Raw genomic sequence first — 19,900 nt, forward strand, 5'->3', positions numbered from 1 at the left:
ATGAAAACTCCTATGTTAAACTAAATGAAACAAATCAGGGCCTAGTTTCTACATTTGTTTCATTTTGGTGAGTTATTTTATCCACGTCTTTCTTGTTCTGACCCTTAATTACCCAAGTTCCAAGGATATATCTCAAGATAGCATAAAAATGAATCAAGTCAGACTGTGGAAATAATTGAATAAAAGGACTATGTAACTAGAAAATCTATAGTCTTCCAAAATTAGAACAATCTGAAATATCTGAGGGATGGTAGAACTGAACTATATTATTTAGTTTATATTATAAATATTTGAGAAGTAGTAATAATAGCAAAAATATATAGTAGTTTTGAGAAGATTGTTTATAAAGATGTTAGAAGGTCTTGCGTATGATTGCAAATATTAGTTTTTATCATAACCCAGCTTAAGGAAAAAATATAATTTTTACATCAAGAAAAAAATCTCAACGCTCCTATTGAACTCCACAATTCCAAATTATAAGTCTGTTAATTCCTTCAGAAAATTATGCTTCCCTAAATCTTAATACAATTAATTACTTTAAATGGGCTCTTGCTTCTTCTGACTAATCGCTGGAACTTCAGAACAAATGAATCTGAGATGTTCCTGTGAACATACATATCAAATACACGAAATCACCAGTAATTAAAAGATCATATCTATTTTATTCTCTCTTTTGTTCCCTTTCTTAAGCTGACCTTACTGGGAATTCTTAGACCATCAAAATATTGTTAAAGAAAACACTGCAACCAAACCTTGGGAAAAGAGTAAACACAAGTTCAAGTCCTCACTTGCCCAGCTCAACAAACATTGCTTTTGACACTTTATACCCTTAACCTGGCTGACCTGTGTTCTTTTACCAAATGCTACCAAACGCTCTGAATTTCAAGGCAAGGCCATTGACACTCTCTCCTTGTCTTTCTTTATTCTATTTCATAACAACCACTTGGAAAAATGGAAGAGTACAGCTTTTTTTGTCCTTAGATCTCTCTAAGAACAAGTTCCTCCTCTAGTTAACAGTAAGTGAGAGGGACCGTGGTGTGGGAAACGTAGACGCTTTCCTCCCCTCCAAGCCGTCTGGATGTCACATGCTGTTGACGCGTGTCGTGCAGCCAACGATAACTCAGAGCGACCCTACAGGACACAAGAGAGCTGCTCCATAGGGTTTCCTAGGCTGTAAACGTTACAGCAGCAGATTATCGGGTCTTTTCTCCCTTGGAGCCACTGCTGGGTTTGAAGCACCCACTTTTCCGTTAGCAGCCAAGACCTTAACCATTGGCCTACCAGGGCTCCTTGGATATTACATACTTTTGACCAAATGTTACAAAGCTTGCAGTTTTATATTTTCTGGAAAAAAAAATGGCACATGCTTTGGAAACTCACTGTGAGATGATTTTAGCAGATACATAATTAAGAAAATAATAAAATTAGTTTATATTTTACCAATGCAGATAAACTTGTTATTATGGAGAGAGAAAGAGATAGCTTACAAAGGTTTTGGGTGGGAAGAGCAAGCTGCCTGGTGCGAAACATATATCTTATAGACACACATACGGACAACTGTGGTGCAGACATTCACAACTGAGTGCATTGCCCTGATGGTTCCCACTCTTTTCCTTTCTATTACCATTATAAATTGTGTTGTATATTTTAGGAAAATCAAAGGCCAAATGCCATATTTGAATATGACCACTGTACCTGTAATCACTCATGAAATGTAATGTGAAGATGCGGATGGACGAGAAGCAACGGTTATACCATTTTATACATTAAAAATGGTGACTTCTGAATTCACTATGAAAATTGATGTAAATAGATTCCCTGAGGTGAATTGATTCCCTGAGGGAAACGTTGGCAGCTTAATCCCAACGCTCGCTTTCTCAGGAAAAGCTTCCCTTGTTTCCTGTTTGGGGCTGAAATAAGGACAGACTCCACCAAGGACCGACACTTCCAGAATAAACACACTGAGTGCACACTACGAGTGGATTTTGATTTTGGTTTAATGCACTGAAGCCTGATACATAAGATAAGAAACTGTTTCAGTTGGCTTAAACTAGACATTTTTCATGACTAGAAAGGAAACAATTAATAAGCACTGAGAAGAAGCATTAGGTACCAGTCCACGCTGTCATTTAGCTGAAATTGAAAGCTAACACGGATCTTCTTTCCTTTTACCACGCAAAGCCGACAAAGTTGCTCAATAAATAAGAAAACGAAATACCATTAGCAAAACACCCATGTTTCTTTTCAAATGGTATACAATTCTCCCATCTTAATTTCCTTTCTACTTTTGGAAGCAATGTATACGCACAGGATTAATAATTAGATTGGACTAGCAAGCACGCTGCTAAAATTTAATGCTGAGGGAGGGATTGGTTGTTGCCGCAGTGAAGCTGATGCCCCAATCTGCCTTGAAACAGCAATGACTAGGATTTTTCTTTTAAATCTGTTATTGCATATAAAATAATTGCTTTTTATTATCCTGCATTAACAGTAAAATGTTAATATGTTAATGTTAACAGTAAAAATGTACCAATAATTAATAAAGGTGTTTTTTTTCCTTCCTTACAAATATGTAAAGCTGCTACTTAGCGTCTCAAAAGTCCATTTTGCGCGTGCAGACTCCACTGCGGAGCGATCCAGGCCCCGGGCGGGCACCTCAGAGGCCACTCTTCCCTCCCTCCCAAGATTTCAACCGGCCTCATCAGCTAGTGAGCAGAAAGCACGATCGAATCTGTTCTTCAGTCACTTGAGCCCCGTTAATAAAGTATTCTGTGTGCTCGCTCATCCGTTCTAAGATTCTGCGACTTCTTCGAGATATCTTCAAGGAGAATCTACAAAGACATCTTTGGCTGCTAGCTGGCTCTGGGGTAAACTCATCACCACCTGCTTTGCCCCTCCAGAGGGAATAAGAGGTGATGCTGTCCAAGATAAACCAACGCTAACCTTTTTTTTTTCTGTACACGATTAAACTGTTTTTCAAAACTATAGCTAACACATCATAGACACTTGCATAATTTAATAATCTGACGTCAAGTATTGATTTTTTTCCAGAAAAAAAAAAATGCATTATTCAAGGACAGTTCTTGAGTTTTACTATATTAGACAGAAAGAAAGCAGAAAGAGAAGGGAGGTGGGGAGGGAGGGAAGGTGGGAGGGAAATGGGGAGGGAAGGTGGGAGGGAGAGAGGAAGGACAAAGAACGTGACCTCACAGTCAGCCAAAACAGCCAGAAGCACTGAACGCCAACGATACAAAGAAAAAACGAAGCTTACCGTTCTCACTGTCCGACTTGTTCTCATGCTCTGTGTCTGTCAGGGTGAGGGCTGAGTTGGACCGACTTGACAGGCAGGAGCTGCGGCCCGATTTGACCCCCCTGCCCCAAAGTCTCATGGCACGCTCTGGGGACATCACTGCTTCATTTTCAGTATCGGCATCGGACCCTGCACTGATAGAGTAACCTCTGTGGGGGAGCCCCATTTCCGCACAAAAGGCCAGTCCTCTTCGAGTTGCTGGTTCACAAACTCCTAACTGCCTTAGGGTAAAATTCTGTCCTGATTAGGGGGGGAAAAAAAGATAACAACTAGTGAGTATATGTTTAGTTTCAGTTTCTTGTTTTTTTTTTTTTTTAAGAAAATCTCCCTAAGGATAAACTCAAGCATTCAGACTTTCCAGCTCCCAGCACCAGATGTTTACATTAGCTTTGCATGTCATACAGTCAAGTGGGCACAATTACTAGGGGAGGGGACCCACACACACCCCAGGTTAGAGTTCCTTTGTCAGCCTAAGTCCAGAAGTACCTCCAGAGATGGACAAGTAAAATTGCACACACCAGGAAAACTAAGAGCAACCCTACATTTAACCCAGAGAACGAATTAGTTACCAATGATACAATTCTGCTTAGCAGACTTGTGAAAAAATAGAAATAGTCAGAATTTCTTCCTGTGTCCTGACTCTAGTCCCAAACAATAGGGTTTTCTCATCCAGATGTCACTCCTTTGGAAGAGAAAAGGTTTACCTTAAGTTTCTTATTAACTAGGAACAGGGGTTTGGTCAGTTCCCACCTTAACTTACATATACCTTTACGTGTGTGTATGCACACCTTAGGTTTTGGGGTAAGACATCTGGAAAAATTATAACATGTAGTGGACTCTTTGGCTTCCTAGACTTTTTGCTTTAATAAACACCTGGAAACACCTGTATTAATCAAAGTAAAGCAATTTTTGCAAATAAAGCACACTCTAAAAATAAAGTGGGAGTAGTATGTATTTAAAAATTAATGATAAAATCAAATTTCCTGAAAAATAAGCGGCTGTGAATCTGCAGGCCTTTACTAATAAATTGAGCGTAATAAAACTCATGACACTGCAATAACTTAGAGCAAAAGTGTTTAAATTAGGTGACACTTTGAAATGACGGCTGTTATTGATGACTTCTCCAACCCTGTATTTATTCTTGACATTTCACATATGTTTTCTGATACTAGAGATGAGAAGAGAGAGAAAAACGTTTGCTGTGGGTTCTTCCATTTCTTGCCTTATGTCGACATTGTCATCTGAGATCAGGTCCCAACCAGAATCAACATGTATGTAAAAACAGGTATAGGAAGACTGATGTAAATGCTACCACGTAATAATCAAAAATTTTAAAGGATATTAAGCATTTATATTACTCATAGATTCTGTTTTTCTACTTCTATCTCTTTAAACTAAGAAAATTTTAAGTTCATTGGTTGGTATGAGAAATAACACACATTATATTTACATACAGAGGATTTTATATATGACTTGTGATAAAACCATAAGCTGAATCTTCTCAGAAATAAATCAAACATACACGCATCACATAGTAAATATTTGGTTGTAAAGGTATTAGCTTCCTCCAGGCTTCCACACATTTTAACTCGTGTGGTTAATTGCTTCGTGGCTGTGGTCATATCAGGAGTTGGGATCAGCTTTATCTCGGTCAGGCTTCCAAATGGGTCCTGACAATGACACTCGTAAGTAAGGAAAATCAGTTGCTACAATTAGCTACAAATCAAACTGAGCTTATCAGAAAGATGTGAATAAGTATCTGAACCAAAAATTACACCAGATTAAAAATAAAGTAGCAAAAGAAAAATATAAAGAAGCCCACTGAACAGTGAGAAAGTAGCAAGCTTGGCAAGGTGAGACACAGCATTGTCAGTGTGTCAGAAGTACGTGTGCACAGTGCTGCTGAGCGTACACAAACACGGTCGGCGTCACCATGGACGGTTAGGGCCACAGCTGTGCAAGAGCTTACCAACTGTTACCTACATGCCAAGTTTAAACTGAGGAAGGTCAAAGAAAAGGGTCTACAACAGTTAAATACTATCTTCAGACGTGCTGACTTTTCAAAATAAGAACAATACAAAACAAATTTGTAGGGTGGACAATAAACGATACATCCTTTGCATCTCTGCTCTATTTTGAGGGTTTCCGCATTTGAGAATAAAAATACAAGAGAAGTTAAATGGCAGTAAAAACTTCCTTTCTAACCTCTGAAATGTAGCTTGAAACATCTTCCACAACATCGACAAAATTTTCACACAACTGCCATTTTGATGCAAAAATCCATGATGTGAAAGAAAGCCGAGTTACAACCTTTGTTATTTGCTATCCAGGTGTGTACACAGTTCAGCTTGTAATTAAACGGCCAACACACGATCCCTATGAGTTGATCGTGGTATCCCAAACCTTAAACATCTGACCCTCTGAAGTCGGTGTCTCACAACAATCAAACACTCTCAAGAACTGTTTCTAAAATGCAAGCTAGAAAGCAAGAACAACAAGAGGAATCCCTGTTAGATTTTCTTCCTGAATTAAGAAGGTTGTTTTTGTTTCCACTAGGAAAGAAAGCCCTTGGCAGCTAAGTAAGAGGCTGAAGGCTCAAGTCCACCCAGAGACACCTCAAAAGAAAGGCTGGCGATCTACTTCTGAAAAATGAGCCATTGAAAACCCTGTGGAGCACAGTCCTACTCCGACACACACGAGTTTGCCATGAGTTGGAATCGGCTCAACGGCAATTGGTTTAGGAAAGGACTCTGACCTTGGCTTCTGGGAGCCCAGGTTAGAGCTGCGTACATGGCACGTCACCCCTCTAAGTTTTCTCATCTCTCAAGGCTGTCACGATTTTTCTGAGAGATGCCTTATGTAAACGTGGCTAGCCATCTCAGAGCTAAATGAAAGATGCACTAAGTAAAAAATGGCTTTAAAAAAATTTTTTTTCTTTTTTTTTTAAAATAAGCATCATGACAAATGCAATTAATAATCATAGAGAAATATACAGTTTGGGGGCAGGAAGGGGATCATATTCAAATCATTTTATAATAGCCACATCACCACCAATGCTGACTTTTATGGAAGAAATCGCCTCCATTGAAAAATAGCTCTACCTCTGACCTGTTGTGTTCAGTGTCATTTCCCCTTGTTTGGTAAAGATTCGTTCTTTTAGGATTCCTTGCTTTTATGCAAACACCCGCAGGGAAAGCTTTGCCACTAAATTAAAATAAATTAGTCTATTAGATTATTCCCCATGATCTAGCAATATAGGTTTTACTTATGGAAAAGAGATGCAATTTTGACAAACACAGGGAAGCCGAAGAGAAGACAGGTTCCTGACTGGGAGAAGAGGTGGCACAATTGAGGAAGGCTGGCTGTCAGGTGGGCTTTAAGGTAATGTAGAAAAATGGAAAGAGATTGCAGAAAAAGGCAGCAAAGGGGCCGCTGGAATCAGTCTCATCACTTGACAATCCTGCTTCGGGCAACAAGAATTCTAATTGTCCATGGTTTCCCTGCAAAGGCTCTAACACCATTATCTCAACTTCTTTGCCCTTTACATTCCCTGTGCTGGTTCTGTTTGGGTAAGACTGGCCGAACTCATCTTCTGCACACTGAGTTTGGTAACCTTGTTAGCAGGGCCAGCAACAGTGTTTCCCACTTACAATTTGAAACAATACCAAAATAATACATTGTAGCAAGAATAAAGTATCCCTGAGGATGGGATTCATTGTGATTAAAAGGCAAGGTCAGCTTGGATTAGATTAGGCATTTTTGTTTTACAACACTCATAAATTCGAAAATCCATCAAAGAAAAACTAAATAAGAGCAACCTAGGCAGACCGTATCATTTTTTTTTTTAAAGTTCACATTTTAAATAATGAGTGAAGTTATGTGGCAAAGTGGAAAGGATGGTATAAGAACAAATACTTCACACAGCACTGCTGGCCCTTAATAAAAGAAGGGCACTGGAAAAATGGGTACCTATTTGGCCTTCTTTTCATACAGTGTCCACTATCTAATCAGAACAGGGAGAGATTTTTCAAAGCTGCAATGCAGAGTGATGCTCGCAAGTTATCTGTCTACCTTCTCTTGTGTGAATTGAAAAGAAAAAGACAAGGTGAGGGATGAGCCTCACAGTTGCACACGGTGACGACTGCACCTCCAGAGGGGGTGGTCTGTCCACTACCCGAACCAGTGGTGTGTCTCCCCTCTAAAGGATAGGTTTCCACCTTGGTGCGCTCACTCTCTCTCTCTTTCTTTTTGCTGTTAGTTCTTTGTCTTTTTTTTTCTTCTAACACCTTTAAAAATATCATTTACGTACCATACATTTCACTTATTTAAAGTGTACAATTTGGTGTTTTTTTTAGTATTTTCACAGAGTTCCGTGACCATCATCACAGTTTTCTAACCCTGAAAAGAACTACTGTACCTATCAGCGTTCACACCTCGTTTCCCTCCAGCCTCTCAGTTCTCGGCAACCACTCATCCATCTTCTGTCTCTGAAGGTTTGCCTACTCCAGACATTTCATACAAAGGGGATCATACAATAAATGGTTTTTTTGTGACTGACTTCCTTCACTTAGCATAATGTTTTCAAGGTTCATATATAATTGCAGTATGTATTAATACCTCATTTGTTTTTATCAATGAGTAAATACCCCATGGTATGGATATGCCTCCTATTGTTTATCCTTCAGTTGGTAGACATTTGGGTTGTTTCCACTTTCTGGCTGTTATAAACAATGCTGCTGTGAATATCTGTATACAAGCTTTTGTGTAGACATGTTTTCGTTTCTCTTGGGTGGACACCTAGGAGTGGAGTTGCTGGGTTATACGGCAAGTCTATGTTTAACTTTTTTAGGAACCATCAAACTGTTTTTCAAAGTGGCTGCATCATTTATGTTCTCACCAGGGGGGTCCCAATTTATCCACATCCTTGCCAACACTTACTCTCTATGGCTGTCTTTGTATACACTGCAAGTTGGGTCTGAAATTCACCAATGAAGTATTGGAATGTAGGCCACTGGTACTAAAATTTGGGGATAAACCAAGAAATATTGTTCTTTTAAAAAGCAGTTGAACTTGAGACTGTGTTGGCATCTCCTGTCTGGAGGGGGAATGGGAGGATAGAGAGAGTTGGAAGCTGGCAAAATTGTCACGAAAGGAGAGACTGGAAGGGCTGACTCATTAGGGGGAGAGCAAGTGGGAGTACGGAGTAAGGTGTATATAAACTTATATGTGACAGACTGACTTGATTTGTAAATGTTCACTTGAAGCTCAATAAAAGTTAATAAAAAAAAAAGCAGTTGATTCTGCTATGTGAATTCACTATTACTTTACTCCATCATTTTTTTCTTTGCCTTGTTTCTTTATATCTTTATTTTTATCTCTTTATATCTTTCTATGCTTTTTTATGTCTTTAAAAATATTTTTCTATTAAAACTAAAAATACTCTAGCTCAGTAAATCTATCTTTGGGACTATATCCTATTGAAATAAAATTATCTTATTTTAAACATATATGTACAAAAAATGTTTACTTAGCATTTTGCAAAAATTAAACCGAATGCTTATCAGAAACAAATTGGCTAAATAAGTTACATAACCATGCTATGGACTATTACGTGATTAGCATAAAGAGTGACTTTAGACCTACATTTTCGGACTTGGAGGGAAGTTAATTAAAAGTATTTTAAGTGAAAAAAACACAAGTTGTAGATTACAGTGTACAGCATCACCCCACTTTGGGGGGGAGAAAACCAACAGATCGTATAAGTGCTCATGGTTCTGAGCAAGAATAAAGATGGTGAAGAAGACACAGCTGGGGATGATAACCCATTTAGAAAGATATTCATTATAAGTTTTGAATTTTTACTTTTTTCACAACAATTATTTCAATAATTTAAAAAACAAAAATTAAAGCTTATCTTCTTTTTTTAAAAAAAACAAATATATTTTCTTGATTTGTTTTTTAATAGTTCCTATTCAATAATTTGGAGCCCTGGTGGCCCAGCGGTTAAGCACTACGGCTGCTAACCAAAAGGTCCACAGTATGAATCCAGCAGCCGCTCCTTGGAAACCCAGTGGGGCAGTTCTGCTCTGGCCTGTATGGGTGCTATGCTTCAGTTTGGTGTTGGTTTACTCCATAATTTAAAAATTAATTTATTACTTTCTTTGGGGGAAGTTGGGGCTTAAAAAAATCCTCCATTTTTGGTAAAGAAATGAGGTTGTGTAAGAGACATGGAAGCACAGGTTTTCTCCCATTTCAATCCTTTCCTTTTTCATCATCATATATGGATTATTTTACAGGAGAGTAACCATCAATTTCTTCTGTGAAACAACCCCCAGAACGGAGTATGGGTAATGGATAGAAGAACTGATATAAATTTAACACACAGAAATAAAATAACATAAACTGTCTTTAATTATTTTCTTGGTTGTTATATGGATGGGATTATTTATTCTCAGACACAGAGTGACAACCCTCGATGGGTTGAGTGTAGCACGTAGCATACTGGTGGTTAGCAGCCACTGACAAACACTGCCTAGACCATTAATTCAATGTGCAAGCATTTTTTATTTGGTGCTCATGGAATGAGTGTGACCACCATGTTATCTAGAGTTGTCTTTCTGCTCTGTTTACAAAATGGTAAAAAGATCACATAATAATAGAAACGTATGTAACTTTTTTCCTGTCAGTCTTGATGCATATTTTTATGGACACTCCCAACTCTTTAAACTTTTTAAATTAAATTTGTCATTGTTTGAACAGAACACTTATCTTTGAGCATGCTGTAGAAATTTCAGGAATGGTATATGCCTTTACTTATAAGGCCCTACACAAATCTACAATTTAAAAAATTCACTAAAAGTCTTACTAACAACAAAATACCTTAACCTCGTCTCCTTTTACTCTGTATGTATAGTGCAAATGTCCTCAACTACTTGCTTAATTTATGTATTAATACATTATTAACATTCCTATCCACATACATACTGATGATCTCAAATTTCTAGAGGACACCATTCTTATACAGTAAGCCCTGCAAAAGCCGGCATCTGTATAAGGCGGAAGCCTGTCAGGGAAGGAAAACTCAAAGTTTTTCCACTAAAAGAAAAGACAGGAAATTGGTAAGACTGCACCCTGTCAAAAGTGGAAAACTCGAGAGACCTGGAAAAATAAGGCATTCCTGTTGAGTTCCAGCTCGCACAGGTCTCACTGTAATCTCATTTGTTACTTAGAGCACAAGGCTCGTGGAGGCCATCGCAGAGTGCCACCGCATCGGCCATCCTGAGTCTAGCTCTGAAGGTGCCTGCCAGTGGAAAGGCGAGGCCGACTGGGGGAAGTGAGATGATGGGAAGGGAGGTGATGAGAGAGGAAAGCCTTGCTGTTTGTTTGTAAGCAGAGAAAGCAGGTCTGGAATGCAGGGCCCTGGGGAACCTGTATTTTCTTTAAGATAAGCATCTAGGGAAGGGAGAACATAGGTATATTGAATGGAAGGCTTGGTGGCACGAAGGACAGAAATTAGGTTGTGAGTCTGTTGACTCATAAAGAAAGAGCACCTTCTTCAATGTGTATCATGAAGCATTTAATGCCCAACTAACAAAAAATGCAACACTAGTTTTAGCAGAGAAATAACTTTAAAATGTGTTTTTATCAAAAGCATTCTGAAATGAATTTGCTTCTTATTTTTACTTAGTACTTATTTCTTTAGAACATCCCAAGACCCAGTGATGACACTATGCCTGCGACGTATCTGCTGGTATCCGACAGTCAGACTGCAGTAGGCAGTGGTATAAACGTGTGTTTCTGGCATGAAGCAGCTGGTGTGTAATAATTGTGACTGAAGAGCACCACAGTGATCAAATGTGGATCCAAAATTGGCAACGTGGCAAGGAACTGGATACAAGTTTAGCGATAAGCGGGGGCTCAAGACATTAGACCCATAAAGGCCGAGGCAGGGGGAAAGGATTAGTCCCACTGAGTCGGGAGGAGGGCTGTAAGCTACATCTATCTACACACACCTTCTGGTAGGTAATCTACAAAACAGGTTGGCTGCCAAGCCAGAAAGAAGCACTTGCCTACTTAACAGCCAAAATTAGTTAACAATCAGCTAGGCAGGGGAGCTAAAAGACAGCACTAAGAGGAAAACATTAACATGAAACTATGATAAACTGGGGCTATTTAACTTGTGCCTTTAAGTACAGAAATTTAAGGTTGAGTAAACATGACCATCTAAATCCTTTAATCCTGCCGCTGACATTTACAGTGACTGAGAAGAATTAATCATTTTGATCTCTGAATCATTTTAAGTAGTTAATATTTAAAAGTAATAAACTTTGGAGTTGCAGTAATTAGCCTAGTAGATCTGATTAATGTTTCAGGTTTTTGTCTCTCTTTATAAAACCCGATTCACACAAAAAATAAGTTTTCTCAGCACCAGTATTTCAGAAAACATGAAAAAAAAGGTTTGAGATTCCTTTCGTTTTTGCAGGATGACAGAGGTGAGGGGAACACTGGGGAAATGCAAGTCTGGGGTCTAACTGGAAATTCATGGCAGCAGTAAATGCTGAATGGTAAGACCATATGGTCATATTTCTTTTGAAGTCTAGGATCAGTTCCCATTATTCACTATAATGGCATCCAAGACTAAACTAAATCTCAGTCTTTAAAATTAAAAGCATTTTCCTTTTGGCTGTAGACTCTTCCTCTTTCTCAATTTCCAGCATATCTGAATGTTTGATATGTTTTCATAGTGCAAAAATACAAATAAATAAAAATTAGAAGAGCGGGAAAAGTTATTTCATTTTACTTTTGAAGAAGGATAATATGGTGCAGAGAAAAGAGATGATATGAAACACACAGTCAGTGTCTTAATCAGAAGAGTTTTTAATACCATTTTCACATCTGCCCTGTGCTACTGGTGACGTTCTAGAGTTGTCTGCACAACCTTCACGTTCTACACGTGAGAAACATGAATTCGACGCTTTTGACCTATTTGGAATATAAAGTACATAGAAATATTTTTAAAAGTATTTATCAGGTAAGTAATATTCTAGTAATAAAACTGCCCCCCAAAAGTAATCTAAGAGCTTAAAATGTGCCTTTTTCTACTAGGAAATTAAAGAAAATATTTGAAAGGTAAAAAATATTTTGGGGAAGGGTATAAGTCACAAAGGTTTATCTTGCCACTAGCTCGTCACTCTCTCCTTCACTACCATCCTGGATACATTGTGTATGCCATTATCTTGATGGAGAAAGTCTCTTTATTCAGCACGATGTACCCATGCAACGGCAGCAGAGGTTGTTTTTAAGAAAAGACTGTGGTTATTGTTCAGTAAAGACGATGCGAGCCCTAAATTGAAATCTCACCCTGGCTGAAGCTGGATGGAAGTAAAAACACAAACCAAAAACTTCCATACTCAACTACATACATTGTGTATGCCATTATCTTGATGGAGAAAGTCTCTTTATTCAGCACGATGTACCCGTGCAACGGCAGCAGAGGTTGTTTTTAAGAAAAGACTGTGGTTATTGTTCAGTAAAGACGATGCGAGCCCTAAATTGAAATCTCACCCTGGCTGAAGCTGGATGGAAGTAAAAACACAAACCAAAAACTTCCATACTCAACTACATGCCTAGGTTTTTTGTTTTTCTTTTCTTTTTAATTGTTCAGGTAAATTTTACATGCAGTGAAACACACAGATCTTAAGTGGACACTTTGATGAGTTTTAACGAATGTATAAGCCATCTAACCATGACCCCAAACAAGACACAGCATATTCTCACCCCTACAAGCAATCACTGTTCACATTTCTTTTAGTATAGATTAGTTTTGCCTGTTCTTGAATTTTAAATAAATGGAATGACACAGTTTGTACTGGTTTCTTTAGCTTAAATAATGTTTTTTAGATTCATCCATGTTTTGCATATATACCTAGTTCATTCTTTTGTATTCCCCAGTAGATTTGTATCATATGAATATACCACAGGTTGTTATATCCACCCACCTGGTAATTCCAGTTTGGGTCTATTATGAATAAAACTGCTACAAACATAAGTTATGATTTTTTTTTTGGACACTTTGGAGACAAATTACTAGATCATAGGGGGAAATGCTATGTTTAAGTTTATATAAGAAATTCCAGTTTTCAAAGCAGTTGTGCCATTTTAATTGTATACTACCTTTAGCAACACATGAGAATTCCAGTTGCTCCACATCCTCACCAACATTTGATGTTGTCAATCTTTTTAATTTTACCCATTCTAGTGAATGAGCTCTGGTATCTCATTATAGTTTTAATTTTTATTTCCTTGATGACTAATGATGTTGAACACTTTTCTATGTGCTAATTAGACATTTTTATATCTTTTTATTATTTACTAGACTTCTTTACATGTTCTTGATATGAGTGCTTTGATAAACATGTTTGTGGCTTGCCTTTTCATTTTCTTAAAGATAAATTCAGATAAAAAGAAGTCTCTAAATTTTATAAAGTCCAGTTTATCAGTTTTTCTTTTTATATCTAGTGGGTTTTTGTGTGTGTGTGGCTAGGAAATCTTTGCCCACAGTTGCAAAGATATTCAAGAACATGTTGAGGTTTTTCACAGTGTGATGGTTAAATTTATGTATCAACTTAGCTAGGGTATGGTACTTAGTAGTTTGGTGAAACCCTACTCAAATGTTGCTGTGAAGGTTATTTTGTAGACGTTCTTAAACATTTATATTCAGTTGACTTTAAGTAAAAAAGATTATCTTTGATAACATGAGTGGGCCTTATCCAATCAGTTGAAGACCTTAAGGGCAAAACTGAGGTTTCTGGAGAAGAAAGAATTCTGTATCAAGACAATAACATGGAAATCTTGTCTGAGTTTCCAGTCTGGAAGTCTGTCCTATGCATTTCAGACTCAAGACTGCAACATCAATTACTCTTTTCTGGGTTTCTAGCCTGTTGGCTTATCCTATATGTTCTGGACTTGCCAGCCCCTACAATCACGTCAGCCAATTTCTTCACATCAGTCCACCTCTCTCTCTCTCTCCATATCCATCCATCTATCTACTCATGGTCCCTGACATACATGCTGTGGTTTTCTAGCATGGTTTCTGTTCTTCGTGGAAATCAGAAAAATGAAAGAGTACAGTAGAAAAAAGATTAGACTTGGCTCTGACAATCATGAGCTGATGACTCGGTGAGCATTTTTAAATGTCTGGGCCTCAGTTTTCCTCATCTATGAAATGGACTTAGAGGATCTCAAAGATTCCTCCCAACCATATACGTCTATGCAAGGCAGAAAGAAGGCAGCACAGAGAGAAATGGAGTATGAAAGAAAGCTGAGAACAATAGCATCAAGAGTGCAAGGAGGAGGAAACAGAAGACAAATGACCTTGGGTAAAAGTATGAGTCATAAGGGATTAGATTTCCTTCAGCACCAGGGACTTTTGGTTTATATTTCATTCCCAAACTAAATCAGAAGAGCTATAGCACGTTCTGCCTGGTTCCTCCCCTAAATACCATGTCTGGAGTCTATCCTGAATTGAAAACCAACCCTCAGAACTGTGAGGACCTTAACACGCTATACCTGACTATCTGGACAGGTGATTTCTCCCTCCGCTCTGAAAACGTAGAAATGGCCTGTGGCAGTTCCAAAGCAGGGATTATTTTTTGCCTTTGATCTTTGGTGATTTCATAGCTCCATTGTCCAAATAAAGCCTCTGTTAATATTCTGCCATTTTTCTTTGTGTATGTGTGTATTTTATTAATTCTATGGATAGATTTTTGGTGTCTTTAATTTCATACCTTTAAAGGGCTTTTTTGAGTAAAGTTTTGAGTAAAACAATTCATAAATTTCTTTTTTTGGTGCTTTTTCCTAAGCTAAAACTTCATAATTGTACAAAACTTCCTTACTTTAAGAATGTGTTGTGTGTAGGAGCTGATAGGGATCGGTATCTCTTTTCCCATGAAAACAGCATGTAGGATGCAGGGAGGGTGCACACAGGTGTACTGAGTCATCTGCATCTGGACTGGACTAGAAGCATTCGGGACGTGACTGCCAGGTATGAGACTGTCTCATTGAAGAAATACATTCAGAATTCCAACAAGAAATGCCTCTACTTACAGTAGTCTCTTCACTAATTCTAGGCTTATCAAGCTAGGATCAGAAATTCCCTAAGCGAACCGCTGTGTTCATCTGGGTACATGACTGTTCAGTTTAGGATCCCAGACCAGGAGCTGTGTGGAGGGAGTATAGGAGCTGGGACCAGCTGCTGTCTTTTCCAGACTAATAACTAAGCTGGTTGCCTTTTCATATGTTTACTGACCCATTTGCATTTGCTCTTTTTTGAGTTGTCTATTCATGTCGTTTTTTCATTGGGTTGTTCGTCTTTCTATTTTCAATTTGTGAAATCTTAGTATGTCACAGATATGAACCTTTTATACGTCCAGGTATTATAAACGTATTTCCCAATAAAATGACTTTGTTCACGGTATTTTTATTTATATATAAACCAAAAGCCAAACCAGTCGCTGTGGAGTCAATTCCGACTCCCGGCAACCCCATGGGGTCAGAGCAGAACTGTGCTCCAAAGGGTCGTCTATGGCCACGACCTTTAGGAAGGAGATCAACGGGACTTTCTTTCAAGGCACCTCTGCGTGGATTCGAACCTTCAACGGTTAAGCTGAGCGCGTAACCGTTTGAGCCAACCAGAGGCTCCATTACATACAAAAGCTTTTTATTAAAAAACATAATCATTAAAGCCTAGTTTTCAAATTCCATTGGAATGATCTTCCTTACTCTTGGAGTGTGCATGTCGTCCCTGGGGCAGGCTGTGTGGATTCACAGCTACTTTCTCCTTGCCTTCCTGTGTTGGAATGGCTAGACAGCAAAAAGAGCACAGGTCTCCTCTTCTCCTGCCGCTAAGAGGGGCCGAATCTAACAGTTCCGAAACAGGAGACACAGACAGGAGTCTCGGGGGAGTAAAGCGAAACACTGCCTTTTCACCCCGGCTGTCATTCTTATTTCAACCAGGATATGAAAACACAGCAACAATCTGGGGATTGGCAGGACAGAAGCCACATGCCTGGGATGGCAGAGCAAAGCTGGTAGAAGGAACCTAGGTCCTTGATGACGTCTTTCAGCCCTGGAAGGTCCACCTCTGCGCTTCTTGCCTTGTAAAGAAATGGTTCTCCTAGTTTTGTTTTTTACTGTGTTTTAGGTGAAAGTTTACAGCGCATATTAGTTTTCCATTCAAAAATTAATACACAGATTGTTTTATGACATTGGTTGCAATCCCCCCAAGGCGCCAGCACTCTCCCCCTTTCCCTTCCCACCCAGGGTTCTCCTTGTCCATTCGTGCAGGTTTCCTGTCCCTTCCTGCCTTCTGCTGTTTGCTTTCTGCCGGTGTTGCCCACTTGGTCTTGTATACATGATTGAACTAAAAAGCGCCTTCCTCACTGTGTTGTCATTTGTTTTATAGGTCTGTCTGATCTCTGGCTGAAAGGTGGACTTCGGGAGCGGCTTCGGTTCAGAGTTAGCAGCGTTCTCTTAGGTTTTTAAGTTGTTTTTTCCAGAGGTTTCTGCTACTCATGGCTCAAGTCATTCTTATCTGATTCAGTCTCCCAAATTAACTTCTAGAATTCTTATAGCTTTTTTTTTTTACATTTGTCTTTAATCCATCTTAATTTATTTTTGAATATGCTGAGAAATATGGGTCCAATTTTATATTCTTCCAGATGGATAGCCAGTTGTGCCAGCACCATTTATCAAATCATACTGAATAGAAAAACCGTCTTTGTTTTATGTTAAACTTCCCTGTATACTAAGGTCTATTTCTGAATTTTAGTCTATTCCACTCATCTCCTTGTCTTTACTTATGCCAGTTTCACACAGACGTGGTAACAGTGGCCTCAAAGCATTTAAAAATATATATATTAAGGCTATTTTATTCTACTATTTGCTATTAAGTGTATTCTTGGCAATTTTTGAACATTTATTCTTCCATTTTAAGACCACTTTCTCCATTTGAAAATGACCCTAACCACTGGGAGTTTCTTTGTGACAATCCTGACTTCCATGAATTCATTTTGGGATAGATGCTATTTGTCTAATATGAGGATTCCCATTCATAAATATTGACCATCTTTCCATTCATTCAGATCTTGCTCTATGACTTTTAACATTTTATTGCAGTTCCCACCAAGTTGATTCCAACACATGGTGACCCAGGGAGTGCCTGGGTCATGAAAGTGGTTAAGGGCTCAAGTACTCCCTGAACGGCTGGTGGTTTGAACCCTTCCAGGCCACCTTGGAAGAAAGACCTGGTGATCTGTTTCTGAAAAGTCACACCCTTGATAACCATATAGACTAATTCTACTTTGCATACATGGGGTTGCCATGAATATTTTATAGATCCCTTAAATTAGGTCCATACAACTCTTGAAAATTTATTGCAAGTTATTTTATAATATTTATTGCCATTGTGATGGAATATTTTTTCTTGACTTCCAAATCTAACCAGTTATTACTTAATAATTACTATAATTGCTTAATAAAAGCATGTATCAGGCACTATTCTAAGCAATTTTCATATATGAATTCATTACATTCTAAACACCCTACAGATTGAATGCTAAGGCACAATCTACAGATAAGAAAATTGAAGCACAGAGAAATTAAATAATTTGCCCAAATAATTTATTTGGCCGAGATTAGGTAACTTTCCACTCAGCTAGTGAGGAGAATGGGTATAGTTCAAATGCAGGTCATTTGGATCCGGAACCTACGCTCTTTAATACTGTACTACACTGCCCGTGATGTCTACAGATTTATCTTCTATCTATCCAGGTTCCAAATTTGCTGCAAACTCTTTTCTTTTTTTTTTTAAATTCCTAGATACATGTAGTTTTTGTATGTATACAATCATGTATTTAACAAAAGGGATAACTGTAACTTTTTCCAAAATATGTATCATTTAATTTTATTCTTTTATTGAAATTGCTAAGACATTTAAAACAATTTTGAATAGGAACTGTGATAGTAGGTGAATTTTTCTTATGTTTTCTTATGTTCCTGGCTTTAACTAAAATGGTCCAAGGACCTCACCATACAGAATGCTGTTTAATTTTTTTGATCATTTTAAATATGATTGTCCTATTTAAGTGTTTTTCTTCCAGGTTTACTTAGTATTTTTAAAAATTAGTAATGGTGGCTATATTTTATTCAAAACCTTTTCATCATCTATTGATAGGATCATGTTTTTCTACTTTGATTTATTGATGTAATTATACTAATAGGTTTGCCAACACTGAAAAATCTCTAGCAATGATTTGTAAGTATTTGGTTACTAATTTGGTCTAGAACATTTGTCTTTTTATACATTGCTGGAGTCTTATATGCAAATAGTTATTCGGAGTTTTTACACATATTGAGAGGCAATTTTGGTTTACGTAATGCTTCTTTTTGTACTGTTTTAGTCGTGTTTTGTTATTAAGGTTCTGCCAATATCACAAAGAGAAATTTGGGTGCTTTCTCTCTTTTGAAGGGGGTGTTGAAGAGCTTTTGACCATTAGACTTAGTTGTACTGCTCTTTTTAAATCACCTTTCTAAATTTCTTGTGAGATAATTAGTTTTCACAAGTTTTCTCTTTGTCCTGAAGTCATTTTGGGTTAATCATATTTTACTACTAAGAAATAATAAATTTCCTCTATATTTTTCAAATTTGTTGCTTGGAATAGTCTCATTTTTGTTCTTATTATCCCTTAATCTGGATCATGAGGTGCTTTCTATTTTATTAGTTTTTTTTTTTAATCAGCTTTTTTATTTTTAATTACACTTCCCTATTATCTCCTTTTCTTCCTATTTTCTTTTGGTTTGTTTTCCTGATAAATGATTTTACTCATTTCTTAATATGTATAGAAAGTTCCTTATTTGTTGGTCTTTATTCTTTCAATATATTGTTTAAGAATATATTTTTCCTATGATTATGGCTTTCCCTGTCTCCCATAAATCCATACATTTTGGAAGTAGAATTTTCCTTTTCATTGATTTCTATTGTTTGTCATCATAATCGAAAGAAAAAAAGGTATATGTGTTTTTTTTTCTTTGTGTTTGCTTACTTTTTGTAATTTTTTTCTAATTTTGTTAGATTATATGATCAAATTTTTTGGCTAATAAAGTCTCCACTTCACTGAATTTTTTTATTTCTTTCTGGATCGAATACACAATCAATTTTTGCAAATATTCCATAGACATATGAAGAGTACTGTCATTTGTACCTGGCAGTTAGGAGAAACTTTAGATTAATATTATATAATTGCTCTGTCTTATTTTTGTCTCTTCTAGATCCACCTGATTCTGAACGAAGTGAACTGAAATATTCCATTATAAAAGTATTTTAATAACCTATCTCTTTTTCTAATAGTGTTTGCTTAATAAATTTAGCTACTGTATTGTCTCAGGCATGCAGTATAATCATGTCCATCTTTTTATACATCGTACCTTTTATCACTTACAAAATGGCCCTCTTTATCCTGCTTAGTGTTGTAGGAATAAATGCCACATTTTCTGGTGCGATGTTGTCACTCCTGCTTTCTGTCTGTCTGTGTT

General features: G+C 37.5%; 1 protein-coding gene across 1 annotated transcript in view; it reads right to left on the reverse strand.

Annotated features, from left to right (window-relative positions):
• TENM3 (teneurin transmembrane protein 3) overlaps window positions 1-19,900 on the reverse strand; it is a 788,034-nt gene that overhangs the window by 578,749 nt on the left and 189,385 nt on the right. The window contains exon 3 of the mRNA XM_064273551.1: window positions 3,272-3,550. Coding sequence (XP_064129621.1) covers window positions 3,272-3,550 — 279 coding nt within the window. The remainder of the gene's footprint in view (window positions 1-3,271; window positions 3,551-19,900) is intronic.

This window comes from Loxodonta africana, chromosome 21 (genome assembly GCF_030014295.1).
Source record: "Loxodonta africana isolate mLoxAfr1 chromosome 21, mLoxAfr1.hap2, whole genome shotgun sequence".
In the NCBI taxonomy this organism is placed as follows: Eukaryota; Metazoa; Chordata; class Mammalia; order Proboscidea; family Elephantidae; genus Loxodonta; species Loxodonta africana.